Raw genomic sequence first — 14,999 nt, 5'->3', positions numbered from 1 at the left:
GTGTGTCACTTCCTGGACGGATTCTGGAATTGCTTACCTGCAACTAGAGAAAAGGACACCTTGGAAAGTACTCTATAAAGCTTTAAGTTCATTTTAGAAGATGGAGGGGAGACGAGTACTTTACAGCCATCCTTCAATGATAATAACTCCAGGGTGACAAGTTTACTGGGTGTTTTATCTAGAATGCTTTTGCTTTCTACAGTCCTACATAAATGATTTCCAGCATTTTTCCTCCTCCGAAGGAAGTCATGAGCAGGTTTAATTACCAAAATGACTGGCATGGTCAACCCCACAAATAAAATAAACCAACTCAGCTTTACAAATAAAGTAAATCAACACTAGCTAATAGCGTTAACCCCACAAATAAAGTAAATCAACTCAGCTTTACAAATAAAGTAAATCAACGCTAGCTAATAGTGTTAATTGCAAGTATTAGTATTTAATGTGTAGCAAAACCCTTGGTTTTTATACCAATATTCTTTCCAGCTCTTTCCCCCCCCACCCCCGCCCCAGAACCATTGTTCTAGAATCTTTGGTCCCTGTGGAAATGCTCAGTTAGTCAAAAGGTCAAGCCTCTTTTAGGTCAAAAAGTGGGATGTTTCTGCATTTCTGCCAGAGCAGGATGATGGGGACGGAGGTGCCCATCTGCCTTGCTGACCGGCTGGCCTCTTGTACAGCTAATTGTAGAAATAATAGAGAATGAAGAGATGTCATTCCCCGAGTCTGGATTGCCGGGCCTGGAAATACTTTCTTTCCATTTATCATGGGAGGCCAGCTGATACTCGGTGCGCATGTGCAATTATAACAGCCCCACCACAATTAGGCTCCAGCTTTTGAATGAGTGGCTCAGGGACTATAGCCATAAATCACACAGCCCATTTCTCAGCTGCATCCTTCCTGTCAGTATCCATTACTCATGAGGGCCACCTGCTATCCTTTGTGGTCTCTGCCTTCTGTTGTTATCCTGCCCCCATGTCCGGCCTTCCTTTTAACTGCTAGGAACACTCTAGAGTTGTTTTAGGATCTGTATCTTTCCAGGCCCGTTTTTCTCTTCAACAGAGGCGCCTTTATATTTTCTTGTATATTGCCCCCGTTTTTGTTCTTTTCATATTTGGAATTATAATCCTTGGATGATGACAATACAGGTAGTCCTCAACTTACAAACCATTTGTTTAGTGACTCATGACTGGTTTTCTCATTTACGACTGCCATAACATCCCCACAGCCACCGTGGCACGACAAAACCGCACTCCACTAAAGCGCGCCCGATTAAACCGTGTCGCTGACATCATCAGCAGGGCGACAACAGCGACTGCGGAGAAAAAAGGACGCTTTAAATAGCGCTTTGAAAGCAAGCCGATTCAAGTTAAGGTAAGGGTTAGGTTTAGGGTTAGGGTTAGGTTAGGTTAAGGGTTAGGGTTAGGGTTAGGTTTAGCGTTAGGTTAAGGGTTAGGTTTAGGGTTAGGTTTAGGGTTAGGTTTAGGATTAGGTTTAGGGGGGTTAGGTTTAGGTTTAGGGGTTATTTTTAGCTTTAGCGTTCACAGCGTGCTTTTTTCGTCGCGCTGTGATGACGTCAGCTACGCGGTTTCGTCGAGCGCGCTTTAGTCGAACACGGTTTTGTGGTGGAACCCACAGCCACATGATCAAATCTGGTTGCATGGCAACCGGCATGTATTTACGACAATTTGTGGTGTTGCGGGCAGAGGTACTCAGCCCGTTTGGACCGGTTCTGGTATACCAGTAGCGGAAATTTTGAGTAGTTTGGAGAACCGGCAAATACCACCTCTGGCTGGCCTTCCCTCCTGTCCCCATCGTTCCATGCCCTATATTCCCTTGTTTTTTAGGCTCAGCTGATTCACAAGGCAGTGTGGATTGCTGCGCCTCAGCTGAGCTAAAAAAACAGCTCAGCTCACCAGCGCTGACACCGAGGACGGTCTTTGAGTGCTGTGCATGCAAAATGTGTGTGCGCATGCACAGCGTGTTCTCATAGAACCAGTAGGAAAAGATTTGGAATCCCACCACTGTGCCAGGGTCATGTGATCAGCATTTGTGACCTTCCCGGAAAGCTTCCAACAATCAAACTCTATACGGGAAGCCAGATTCACTTAACGATTGCATGATTTACTTAATAACTGCAGTGATTCGGTTAATAACCAAGGCAGAAAAGCTGTGAAATTAGACGTGACTTACTTAACCATCAATCGCCTTTCATAATGATGGAAATTTCTGGTCCCAACTGAGCATTACCTGTATGTCTTGTTTTCCTGGCCGGTGGCCACCCAGAGAATGAGATCTGAAATATTAATTGAAAAATGAGGGCCTGTTATTTGGTTAGCAAAATATCACCTCTTAGAATGATGGTGGCTCCTGTAAATGTTTAAAGAGGATTTAGGGCCAATTACTGAGTCTGGGATCGTATTTTTAGTATTCTGGGAGGGACTTGATTGAAATCGGCCCAATGGCACCACTGTGTGGTAGATTAACTCAAGGCTCGCGATTATCGGTAGTTCTCGACTTACAACCATTCATTTAGTTACAATGACACTGAAAAAAGTGACTTTGACCATATTTCACACTTACGACCATTGCAGTATCCCCACACGGTCACGTGATAAAAAATTTGGACACTTGATATCTGCCTCGTATTTATGACAGTTAGGGCGCCCCAAATTAACTTTTGTGACTTTTGGACAACAAAATCAATGGGGAAGCCAGATTCACTTAAGCAAGCATGTGACTAACTGAACAACTGAAGTGATTCATTTAACATCTGCTGCAAGAAAGGTTGTAAAATGGGTCAAAACTCATTTTACTATCTCACTCAGCAACTGTTCTGACCTAGGCTTCCCGAGACAGTAAAAATCACATGCTTAGTCCCAAAAACCCCTTTTTTTATTTAAATGGCTGTGAATTATGTTCATTCACAGCCCGTAATGATTCACCACCAGTCTGTTAAGAGTCCAGCAGAGGTTTGCCACAGTCTTTCAGGGTAAAGCTGATAAGCAACCACCTTTATCTCCCTTGAAACACTGCCAGAGATCTAATTGCCAATTAGTGTTGCAAGGCCGAACGGAACAGAGAGTCAAATGGAGCTTCAGAGTTTAAACTGACCAGAACGAACAAAGTTGCTTCCTGCAAAGACTCACGTCTGCTTGCTCCTCTTTTATGTCTTATGGGAGGGGTCAATCATCTCCAAGCCTTATTCCCGAGTCGTCCCTTTTTTCTTAACTGTTCTTGCCTTCTGGCAGCTCCGCACATGCACATAGTGGGAACAGGCTCCCCCTGTTCCTCTGCCTCGCTGATGTAAGACTCCAGAGGCTCCAGAGGCAGCACATAACTCCCAGATGGCCTTGGTCCCCTCTCTGCCTCTGACGCGAAACCGTCGTCCGAGCCTTCCCTGGACTCCAGGACTGGCCCATGTTCCTCCCCAACCTCCTCACTGTCCGACTCTACTGCCAGCTCCGCAGGCAGCCGCGGACCCACAACAGCAACAGAAATTTTGGGCTCAGATATGATCGTAAGTCGAGGACTATCTGCATGTTGAAATATTTAGCTTAGAAAAATGGAAACTAGAGTTAGGGGCATCTTTAATTAGACTAATTTCCAGAATCCTCAAAGGTATGATATGTCGCCTACGTCCCCAATGAGGTTTATTCTGCTTTTAAGACAGAGGTCAGGAGTAAGATCTTGAAAATGCCTTCAATGCTTGTGTTGGAAAATGATAACAATGCACCTCTGATGAATCTCTTTTAGGAAACCAGGCTTTCTACCAAGTCAGACTAATATTCCTCTAGATCAATATTGTCTCCACTCCGTAAATAGCACTTTAGGGTTTTAGCCAGGAATCCTTTTGTTTTGTTTTTCTGACCAGGCGCTGAACCTCAAAGCTTTTGTATGTGAGGCACGTGTTTTCCCGCTGAGCTAGAGCCAGCCGGTCCTTTCAGTCCAGCCACCAACGTTAGAGATTCATATTGATAAATGCTGATTTTAAGGCAACCATGCTTCCCAATTCTTACTCTTCTCTGGCTGGGGGTGGGGGAGGAAAAGACAGAATTTGCTCTAAATTTGTGTGAAAGCTTAATGCTAATTTTAGCTCGCTTTGCATTAGAGTCTGTTTTCAACAATTAGACTGGAGGAAGAGGAGGAGGGGAAGGGGGGAAGAGGAGGAGGAGGAGAAAGAGGAATGGGGGAGGAAATTCATTAGCTGCTTTGCAAAGAGAAATAGCACAGAAGTCTTAACTTCCGTGCCAGGAAAGCTGGACTCCACTTCTGCCCTCTGTTCTCGCCCTTCCCTTCCTGACCCCCTTCTCTCCGATTCTCCATGCAGCTTTAAGGCAAGAGGTTTTTGACAGAAAGACTCTGACTGGATACTGCAGGAGAAAAAAAAAGTATTATGCAATCCTGCCAGCAGGCTTGGCAGACTGCCTGGAAGACATCCTTAGGGGTCTTCAAATCTAGCATCAGCTCTTCCAGTGGAGTTTATTGATTATCTTTTCTTCGCAGACAGCGGCATGAAAGAGCAGCTGCCTATAGAAGTGGGCTTCACGGAGGGAGGGGGAAGAAACAAAGATTTCACTTTGCTGGAACTAGACCGCCCCTCTGCTCCGGCCCAGCAGCTCGCGCAGAACGCACTCCTTTGTAATGCTAGCACTGAGGTGCAGAAGTTTCTATTTTCGATTCTTTGTATGCTTCCTCTCCCAACGGCCTTCAAGTAGAGGCAGATCCATGCCGCATTAACTCCTCAGTGCCGGTCTGGTTCTGAGGTGTAAGCAGGGGTGGGCTGCTGGGGGTGTGCAGGGGTTCGGGAGAACCTCTAGCTAAGATTGTGCAGTTTGGAGAACCTCCAAATCCTCCTACTGGCTGGCCCTGCCCATCCCGCCCCTCCCAGGAGTCACCACGCGGCCCGTTTTGGATGCAGATAAGTGCAAGGTGCGTGCAGAGGCTCAGGGAGGGCAAAAAACGGGCCTACTGGACGTTGGGGAAGGCCGGAAACGGGCTTGCTTCTAGCCTCCAAAGCGAAAGCTCGAGGAAAGCCTCCGGAGCCCAGGGAAGGCAAAAACGCCCCCCTCCCCCCCCCGTGGTGCAGGATGCTGACTAGGCCACATTCACCAAGGCCACGCCCACCCAGCAACTGGGCAGAGAACCCCTTGCTAAAACTTTTGAAGCCACCCCTGGGTGTAACTGCATGTTAGGGTTAGGCTGTGTAAAATGACAGGCACGCAACATTTATATAATCCAGGGTTTCTCAAAGGTGCTTTTTCAGAAGGCAACTGGAGTTCCCTTGGTTTTCCTTGAAGACGTTTTGCTTCTCATCGGAGAGGTTTCTTCAGTTCTGACTGAACGGTGGAGAAAGGAAGAATTTATATTCCTTGCAGTCATCTGGTTGTTAGCACTTTTGGGGGGGGGAGTAGTTGAGGCCACATAGAGGTTTATCTGTGCCCTCGGGTTGCAAATGTGTGCAAATCAGATGACTGCAAGGAATATAAATCCTTCCCTGCTCCATCATTCAGTTAGAACTGAAGAAGCTTCTTGGATGAGAAGCGAAACATCTTCAAGGAAAAACAAAGAAAGTCCAGTTGCCTTTTGAAAAAGTACCTTTGGGACAACCATGACCTGGATGACTGAGAATCTCCATTAACTCAGGGTTTCACAGCCTCAGCTACTTTAAGACACATGGACTTCAACTCCCAGAATTCCCCAGCCAGCATGCTGGCTGAGGAGTTCTAGGAGTTGAAGTCTATGTTTCTTTAAGTTTCCAATGTTGGTAAACCCTTGCATAACCAATAGGCCTCCTAATTTCAGTGTGTTTTCAGACCAGGTTGATTAACTTATTGCAGCTGAGAAAGTACCACTGGCTATCTAAAGATTTCAACTGAGGATTTCTCAACTTAGTAGCTACACCACATGGCCTCTTACCAGATTCAGTAATATCACACATTCTGGTCAAGGGTGGGTTCCGGCTGGCATTTCTGCCGATTTGCTCGTGCGCGCACATGCACAGTGCAATTAAAACTGAAAAACAATATGGTGGTACTGACGGCCCTGACTGGGGAACCGGTTCGGGGGCATGGGTCGTTGCTGGTTCCAGTGACCTAGGCTAGCAAACCATTAGTGGTTTGGCTGAACCAGTCTGAACCGATAGAAACCCACCCGATTCTGGTACTATACAATACCATACAATAGCAGAGTTGGAAGGGACCTTGGAGGTCTTCTAATCCAACCCCCTGCCTATGCAGGAAACCCTATACCGTTTCAGACAAATGGCTATCCAACATCTTCTTAAAGACTTCCAGTGTTGGGGCTTTCACAACTTCTGGAGGCAAGCTGTTCCACTGATTCATTGTTCTAACTGTCAGGAAATTCCTCCTCAGTTCTAAGTTGCTTCTCTTCTTGATTACGGTAATTTCTACCCATTGCTTCTTGTTCTATCCTCAGATGCCTTAGAGAATAGTTTGACTCCTTCTTTGTGGCAGCCCCTGAGATATTGGAACACTGCTATCATGTCTCCCCTAGTCCTTCTTTTCATTAAACTAGACATACCCAGTTCCTGCAACTGTTCTTCATATGTTTTAGCCTCCAGTCCCCTAATCTCTTGTTGCTCTTCTCTGCACTCTTTCTGGTACTGTCAGATCCACAGCTACTTCTTCGTTTATTTCATTATTATATCTTGCATTTTCAAGGGGATATTTCAATCCCAAGTAAATTGAGATTCTATGCAGCAACCTTGCCTGTTCTCCCATTTTTCAGCCCCATATTGCAGCATTTCTTTTTTTAAATGTCTGTGTGGGCATTTTGTTTTTGCACAGAATATGTCAATAAAAGAACAATGCATAAGCTTGTGGCAGGGTGTAAGATGCAGAAAGGAACAGCATGCACTGAATGGCACAACCTAGTAGCTTGCATTGCGTACAGAAACATCTGCAGATTATCTGAGCTAGAGCCTCCCAAGTCCAGATTGGGAGATTCCACAGAAAATTGTGGAGGACAACAGAGCTAAGACCCTGTGGGACTTCCTGATCCAGATGGAGAGGCAACTATTGGCCAATCATCCAGACATCGTTCTAGTGCAGGGGGTCTCCAACCTTGGCCACTTTATGACTTGTGGACTGTCTGAGGAATTCTGGGAGTTGAAGTCCACAAGTCATAAAGTGGCCAAGGTTGGAGACCTCTGTTCTAGGGGCCAAGGAGCAGAAGACAGCAATCAGGATTGTGTGAGAAACTGGGGAAAGACCAGTTCATCTGATAGAGAAGATGTGGAAAGTAAAAGCCAAATGCTCCTAGGGGTGTTGGAACATTTGAAGCTGTGACTCTTAAGCTGGGAGAGTGGCTCCAACAGGCTCCAGGAGCAACGTCAGAGCTCTCTGTCCAGAAGAAGGGACGTGGTTTCTCATGCTGCCTGCAACCCATGGAGGGGGCTTCCCTTGTTTGCGAGGCTAGTTTCGGGCATGCCACAGAGTGGGGCCGGTCCATGGACTGGGGACCCCTGTTCTAGGTGGTCTTTGTAGAACCCCCGCTTTGGGAGGGCATTTGGACAATACCATCTTGGTTGAGTTTATAGATTAATTTTGTTATAAGGTAAAGTTTCCCCCGCACATAGGAACGCTAGTCATTCCTGACTCTAGGGGACTGGGCTCATCTCCATTTCAAAGCAGAAGAGCCAATGCTGTCCGAAGACGTCTCCGTGGCCGGCATGACTAAACGCCAAAGGCGCACGGAGCGCTGTTACTTTCCTACCAAAGGTGGTTCCAATTTTTCTACTTGCATTTTTACGTGCTTTCGAACTGCTAGGTTGTCAGAAGGTGGGACAAGTAACAGGAGCTCACTCCATTAAGCGGCACTGGGGATTCAAACCGCCAAACTTCTCACCTTTCTGATTGACAATCTCAGTGTCTAAGCAAGCCATGATTTGTTGTATGTATGTATGTATGTATGTATGTATGTATGTATGTATGTATGTATGTATGTATGTAAGATGTATGTATTTTAATCATATTGTGGATGCTTGGTGTTGCATTTTTATCTTGATGAACTGTGAAGAGTAGTTTGGGACTGCAGCAGTCTATAAATGTGATTAATAAACTGGTTAATTTAACTTTGATCTGATAAGTAAATCCAAGCCACAGTTGACTTGAGTTTGCAGGTCCTAATTCATAATGATAGTTTTTGATAGCTGGTACACATGACACACTGAGCCACAAAATAACTAAGCAACCACATTATCTCCAAAAGTGCAACATTTGAAATTACAAAATTTTGCTGGGGGTGGTGGTGTAAAAAACATTGTTCAAGTTAGAATTGCTGTTGCCAACAGTGACCGTTTCACAGAATGAATGGGGAATGGAACCGTTTCATGAAAAGTGCTGTATGTATAATTAACTTCCCACAACTTCCTAGCTTGCCGAGTCCAAATCACTTTTTAAGATTCAGTACAATTTATTTTAAAATATAACCAATCTGCCAAGCTAAACATACTTCATACAAAAGCCTGAACTGTTTCTCTTGTTTTAAAAAAAACAACACTCAGTCCTGCATTGTCTACCATTGACAGACTGTGGCTAAGGTCAAGCCTTCTTATTTTAATAAGCTTCATATTTTCTTCAGCCACAGATGTATTATAAATTTAAAAACTCCCACCCAGAGGCCAAGGGGGTGGGATAGAAGCAGCCCTCGCACTTCCCTCCAAGTAAAAGAAGATGGATGTAGTGTCAGGCTCAATTAGATCCAATTGTGCTGCCTTTTGCCAATGAGAACAATGCAGCTTTTGTGACCAGCTCCCCACAGAAAGCATGGAAGGTTTTAAATAAAAGCAGCAGTCTAGGCCAGCCTTCCCTCAACCTGGCACCCTCTTATGTTGGGACTTCAACTCCCATAATTCCTATCCACCATCACCACCCTGACATCTTTTTTTTTTTTTTAAGTTGAAGCACCACTTCTGCATTTGGGAAGATACTAGATTGGAGAACATTGGAAAAAGACTGCTGCAGTTCTCACTTTCGCTTTAAGGCAAGGACATAATTCCTGCGCAAATGTCTCCTCTCCTTTGTCTTCTTTTAAAGATGAAAAAAATGGTTGTCTTCTTTTCTCCGGTATTGAAACACTGGAAGTCCAGGTATTAAGGGGGGGACACTGCCACTGAGGGTTTATGTTGAAGCACCATTGGTTTCCCCAAACACACACCTGTGACAGGGACTTACCCGGAGTGACATGGATGAGTGAAGAGCTACTTCAATGCATCACAGACCGAGGCTGAGACAGTCCTTGAAATGCAAATGTACAGGAACTCCAGGCCCTCCCCCCCTCCCCCTCCCCCAGAGGAAAAGCAGCTTAAAGACAGCCAGGCCTGGAGAGGAATGTTTTTTTTAAAAAAAGGAAAATAGCCACCCCTCCTCTCTTCCATAGGGACCCTCGCACAGCACGATTCAGTCTGCATGACTGAACAAGCAAGCAAGCAAGGACAGCTCCTTTTTTTTAAACTTTACTGAACAATGGATTTGCCTCTTTCCACCATTTCAAATTCTCTACCCCCCCCTCTAACCGCTATCCCTAGTTTATTAATAAAGGGGAGAGAAAAACACTGCATTTGGGGGGGGGGTGTTAGTATTTTGTATTATATTCTAGAAATACTACTTAACCTTCCTCCCAGTTGTTTTAAAAACCTTCGGTGGAGAAGTTTAGAAAAAAAAAAGATTGCTATCAAGAGGAAAAGTTAGAGAGGAGCACCAAGGGACCTTCCCTATCTAATTTAGGCTATTTTAACATCCAGATTTGGCATTTATTTTTATTTGAAAGCCTGGATTACAAATATTCCAAATTCCACCCCCCCTTTCTCCAAAGTCACTCAACTTCTTGTGTAACAAACCAAAAGGAAAAACGTAAGTCACTGAGACAGTGTGTTTCATTGTTATGCTAGGAGGCATTTGCCCATATCAAGTCGGCAGGCGCAGGTACAAACACTTATGTACAGGTAGCATAATCTAGAAGTTCTAAAGATCTTTTCAAACAACCATTTGCTGAACAGAAAACTTCTAATTTGGGAGTTACTTAACCTTTTATGCTCAAAGGACAAAAGCGTTCCAGTGGCTTTGATTCACCCGGACCAAATTGCTCATTAACCACAAAAGGAGGGGACCACAACTCTCCTCACAACTTTGGAGATTCCTACCTTTTAAAGGACAAAGACACACATGCAACATTATTTTTTTTAAAAAACATACTTCATATTTCCTTTTTTATTATATAAATATCAGTTTAGCCTTTTACTGTAAGAATATAAAATGTTTTAAGAGGATCTTTAATTTTATACAAATTCATAAACAGTACATTTATTCCATGATGGGGGTGGGTGCTGTAGTTTCTGGGCTTATCCAAATTTCACATTTCCTAGAACTGTGGAGAACTGGAAGAATCTACACTGGCCCTTCCTCCCCCCATCAATTTTGCTTTCTTCAAAGTTGTCTTGATCCTCCTTTAAAGACAAGCATCAAGAAGTGGCTTTTATTTTAAAGGCAGAATAGAAATTGACTTGAAGTTGACTTTTTCCCCCCCATTCCTGTGGCAACTGCAAGTCAGTCTGTTCTGCTTGCTCCTCTTTGGGCACTTCCTTATTGGAAGTTACCTACTTTGATCTAAGTAATTTGAGAAGGGAAGGCATGAGTTTGCATATATTTAAAGAAACAAGAGTTCCTACTTTCACATTTCTTTCATCGTTGCCCAATCACTAATTTTGGACATCCCCGTGTTTCCATGTCTTTGTGCTATAAGAGTGAGAACACAAAAGCACTGGTGGGTTTCCGAAACTTTAGTCAAAAAGGAAGAGGCATCACGTTTATAGGTGACAGACAGGGGGCAAAATTTCCTAGTCACTTTTCCTTCTCCTCTTCCTCTCCCCCCCCACCTCTAAATCATAAACCCCAGGGGAAATCTTACCAGTCTAGGCACAACATATTTCAGTTTCAACTTTCTCATAAACATTCCAAGGTTGAGGGAAGGAGAAAAAAACAACAACCCAAACCCGAGGTAGCCAAATGTTTATATAGCCATAGTATACTTGAGTTAAAATTCACAAGGGTAGCCACTTCAGCTGTCTTTCAAACTTATTCCACGGATGAAGAGGATAAGAGAACAAATAAAAACAGCTAATGTATAAAGGGAGGGAGGGCTGCAGGGTTGTTGAAGGCATTTCGTTGCATTTCTGGTGATGATTAATTCCATCACTCTGCCTCTAATACTCCCCCCCCAAAAATGAAACTCTGGCTGATTTTTTTTTAAAAAAAGATCTGTTTCCCCAAAAGATGAAATAAGTAGGAGGGGAAGCCACAGAAACAAAAAAAAAATAAAAATAAAAAGATGATTCAACTTTGTAATGGTTCCAGCAGCAAAGGAAAAGATGGTGATGAGGTGGGTTGGATACAGCATAAAATGAGTTTCGGAGGAAAATGTGGTGGCCCTCTAAGCAACAATGAGCAAAATGAAACACATGCTCTCGTTGACACTCCAACTAATGGCATTTTTTTTAAAAAAGCCCCTCTTCTCAGTAAAAGGCTTAATGTTTCTAATCTCAAACTGGGGGGGGAGCAGAAAAGGGAGGGGGAAGGGTTCTAGGCTTTAGGAGAGGTAGAACGAAAGGGCCAGGAAAGACTTGTCTTTCTCAGACAGGAAATGTTCCGCCGGTCAGTTGAGCTAGAAAAGGCCAATGGCTTGAGTTGGTATAAGGCAATGCCCAAGTCAATTGGATATCTATAAGTTGCCTACGTTATTAAGAAAAGGGCGACAGGCTACAAAAAGCACGATGAGGGGGTTGATGGACAAGCATGAGTGAAAGGGACTAGTAAAAGACGAGACTATTTGCCCAATAAAGGAGCAGGTTCTCATGAAATTAGAAAGGGAACAGGGTAGGATTTCTTTTATCCCTAGTGCAGAAGTAAGTGGAATCAGATTGGGGTAAAGGGGGCTGCGTCCATCCCCAGTGCATAAATGATTGAGAAGCTGCATTTCCAATTAAAAAAAAAACACGATACTGTATCCACCCACACGGAAGGCTGCTGTAGAGTGCAGTTGTCTCCCTCTAATGCAGAGGAAGGAATTAGGAAAAGAAATACAGGTAGTCCTCAACTTATGACCAGTTGCTTAGAGACTGTTCGAAGTTCCAATGGACTAGCTGGGGTATACTTAAGACCCACGTTCGAAATTCTGGCTGCTGCCACCCCCCACCCCCCGTGGGCATGTGATGGTACCCTGAATCATGTGATGGTACCCAGCTCAGCAACCGGCCGCATTTATGGCGGATTGGCAAGGGGCCACAGTTCACATGAGCCTTTTAAGAGTTTTGCTGAAAACCAACATTTGCTTCCAGTTTTCGGAAAAACTGAACCCACGGAGGACCGCTGACTTGCTTAATGACAACAGATTTGCATGACCGCTGCTGCAAAAAAACCGCTGTCAAATCAGGGGATTCACTTTATAACCCATCATGGAGTTACGATTACAATGGGCAGGCTCCATTATGGTCCTAACTTGAGAACTACCTGTATGGTCCCCCTTTCTCTCACCTCCATTGTGCGGGCACCAGAGGCAGGCAAATAGCCAAGATAGCAATAGCACTTAGACTTATATACCACTTCACAGTGCTTTCCAGCCCCCTCTAAGCGGGTTACAGAGTCAGCATATTACCCCCAACAATCTGGCTCCTCAGTTTACCGACCTCAGAAGGATGGAAGATGCTTTCTCTTCCTTCCCCAAACCCCTTTGGAGGACTACCGCCTCCCTCCCCCTCCACTTTTCTCTACTGCAGTAGTCAGTTGGTGAATCCTTCCGGTGGGATGGGGCTTTCCGGGTGTCCCCTCCTCTCACCTTACTTTTTCACTCTCAGTCATTTGCCAGAGTCCCAGATTGAGCACCTTGAGGCAGGGCAACTGAGTGATGCGCTCCAGGCCTCTTTTAGTGATGCGGGTGCAGCCATAAAGGTCAATGCCGGTGAGCTGACTAAGGTGCTCGGCGATAAGCTCCAGGCCTTTGTCAGTGATGCGGACGCACTGGCCAATGTTGAGGGTGCGCAGTCCATGCATCTGGCGCACCATGCGGTTGATGCCCTCGTCGCTGATGTGGCAAGAGCAAAGGGAGAGAGAGCGCAAGCCGTCCAGGCCCTGTGCAATGTAGGCCAAGCTTTGGTCTCCGACTTTGTCACAGAAGGAGACGTCCAAGCCCGAAAGGCGCAAGCTGCCCATGGCCAGGTGCATGATACCGGTGTCGCTAATGTTGTCACAGGAGCGTAGGTTCAACGTGCGCAAGCTGCTCATGTGTGACAGGTGCAGCAGCCCGGCATCCGAGATCCCCCCGCAGAAGCTGAGGTTGAGCTGGCGCAGGCGAGTGAGACCCCGGGCCAGATGCTTGAGGGAGAGGTCGCTGAGCTTCTGGCAGTCCTGCAGCGTCAGCTGTTCCAGCCCCAGGCAGCCCTCAGCCGCGCTCCGGGTCATGCCGGCCAAGTGCCCGATGCCCACATCGGACAGGTGGCGACAGGATCGCAGGTTGAGGCTCTTGAGGCGTTGGAGGCCCCAGGCGATGAGCAAGAGGCCCGTGTTGGTGATGTTGCTGCAGCCGCCCAGCTCCAGCACCTCCAGGCCCTTGAGGTACTGGGCGATGCGGCCCAAGCTGCTGTCGGTGATCTGCTTGCAGAGGCTGAGGTTGAGGGCGCGCAGGGAGCCGATCTCGGCCACGAAGGCGTGGCCCAGCCCGTTGTCGGTGAGATTGTAGCAGCCGCTCAGGTTGAGGCTCTCGATCTCCGCCATGCCCTGGATCACGTAGCTCAGGCTGCGCCGCAGCGACAGGATTTGCACCCGCCGGATGCCCCGCGCCGCCAGGCTGGGGAAAAGGGACGGGTTGGCGCGGCGCAGGTGCAGCTTGGCCTCCACGCCCCGCCAGACCGAGCGGTGGTAGGCGGCGTCCCGCCAGGCCGCGCACACCTGCGCCACCCGGCCCTTGTCGCGCACCTCCAGGTAGCCGAAGATCATGGCCAGCAGCTCCGGGAACAGACACGAGACGTGCGTCTCCATCGCCCGGGCCCGGATCGCCTCCGCCGCGCGGCGCCTCGGGCCCGGCGTCCTTGCGCCGCTCCGCCCAGCCTCGGCGCGCTCGCCCGGGCCCGGCCTTCACATCGCCGCCGCCGCCGCCAGGGCGGGCTTGGCCGAAGGGAAGTCCGTCGGGCCTCGGCCGCGCCGCCCTCGCCGCCGCCGCCTCCTTTAGCCGCGCCACGCCAGGCAGGCCGCGCAGCCGCCTCGATCCCGGCCTCGGGCGGCCCCGCGCCGCATCGTGCTCAGCCCCGCGGGCGGCTCCGTCCTCGGAACTCGGCTGCCTGCCGCCTTTCCCCTCCTTTGTCTCCCAGCCGGGGCGGCCCGCCGCCGAGTTGCGACTCTTGCCGCCGCCGCCGCTGCTGCTGCCGCCGTTCACGGGACCCGCCTCTCGCCCTCTTCCTCCGGTCGGCAGGTTCCGACTCGCTCGCTGCCTGCCGGGCCCCGGCGCCGCGTTCGAGCCGGAGGGGGAAAGGAGGAGGAGGAGAAGGAGGAGGAGGCTGGGCTGGGCCTGGTTGGTCTGCGCCACCCACCCCCCGCGCCGCCTGCGCAATGGTACGATCCGGAACACTCCGAGCCGTCGCCTTGACAACAGCAGCCCCTTCGCTTTCCCTCCTCCCCCTTCCCCTCCCTTTCGGCTTAACCCTTGCGACGCCCGCGCAAAGCCTCGAGGGGACGGATTCCTGTGCGGGACGCATGGCAGGAAGGCTATAGAGTGTCGTCTCCCCCCACCACCCCCCGTCTCCGCGGTTGGCCAGAGGGTTATCCCGCCCGATCTGGAGACGTGTTTTAACTGCCCCCCACCAACGCGCTGTGACGTGTCACGTTAGGACGAGAAGCATCGGCGTTGCTAGGGGGATATTTCAAGGAAGGACGGTGCCAAAAGCACCCCGGGAAGGAGGGGGAACTGGAACCCCCCCCATTGCTTCCCTTCCT

General features: G+C 47.8%; 2 protein-coding genes across 4 annotated transcripts in view; one reads left to right on the top strand and one right to left on the bottom strand.

The window, feature by feature from the left end:
* WNT5B (Wnt family member 5B) overlaps positions 1-14,999 on the top strand; it is a 128,416-nt gene that overhangs the window by 52,235 nt on the left and 61,182 nt on the right. The window lies entirely within an intron of this gene.
* On the bottom strand, positions 10,276-14,539 carry FBXL14 (F-box and leucine rich repeat protein 14). 3 transcript variants are annotated; one of them, XM_087722904.1, is made up of 2 exons: positions 12,850-14,539; positions 10,276-10,625 (listed from the first exon to the last, which is right to left on the bottom strand). In XM_087722904.1, the coding sequence occupies exons 1-2, from the start codon at positions 14,046-14,048 to the stop codon at positions 10,616-10,618; spliced, it is 1,209 nt and encodes a 402-aa protein (XP_087579030.1). In that variant the 5' UTR covers positions 14,049-14,539; the 3' UTR covers positions 10,276-10,615. The 3 variants fall into 3 exon arrangements, with proteins under 3 accessions (XP_087579030.1, XP_087579029.1, XP_013929654.1); XM_087722903.1 differs by having other exon boundaries at positions 12,855-14,538; XM_014074179.2 differs by lacking the exon at positions 10,276-10,625 and having other exon boundaries at positions 12,846-14,539.

Source organism: Thamnophis sirtalis, unplaced genomic scaffold (genome assembly GCF_051295495.1).
Source record: "Thamnophis sirtalis isolate CommonGarterSnake01/CBP01778 unplaced genomic scaffold, rThaSir2_p1.2 scaffold_9, whole genome shotgun sequence".
NCBI lineage: Eukaryota > Metazoa > Chordata > Lepidosauria > Squamata > Natricidae > Thamnophis > Thamnophis sirtalis.
The sequence above is the reverse complement of the archived record's forward strand: the minus strand, read 5'-3'. Positions and strand labels throughout refer to the sequence as shown.

Coding starts and splice junctions, on each gene's coding strand:
- FBXL14 (XM_087722903.1), bottom strand. CDS start 14,048: ATGGAGACGCACGTCTCGTGTCTGTTCCCGGAGCTGCTGGCCATGATC. Junction 10,626..12,854: donor AAATGACTGAGAGTGAAAAA/GTAAGGTGAGAG, acceptor CAAATTACTTAG/ATCAAAGTAGGTAACTTCCA.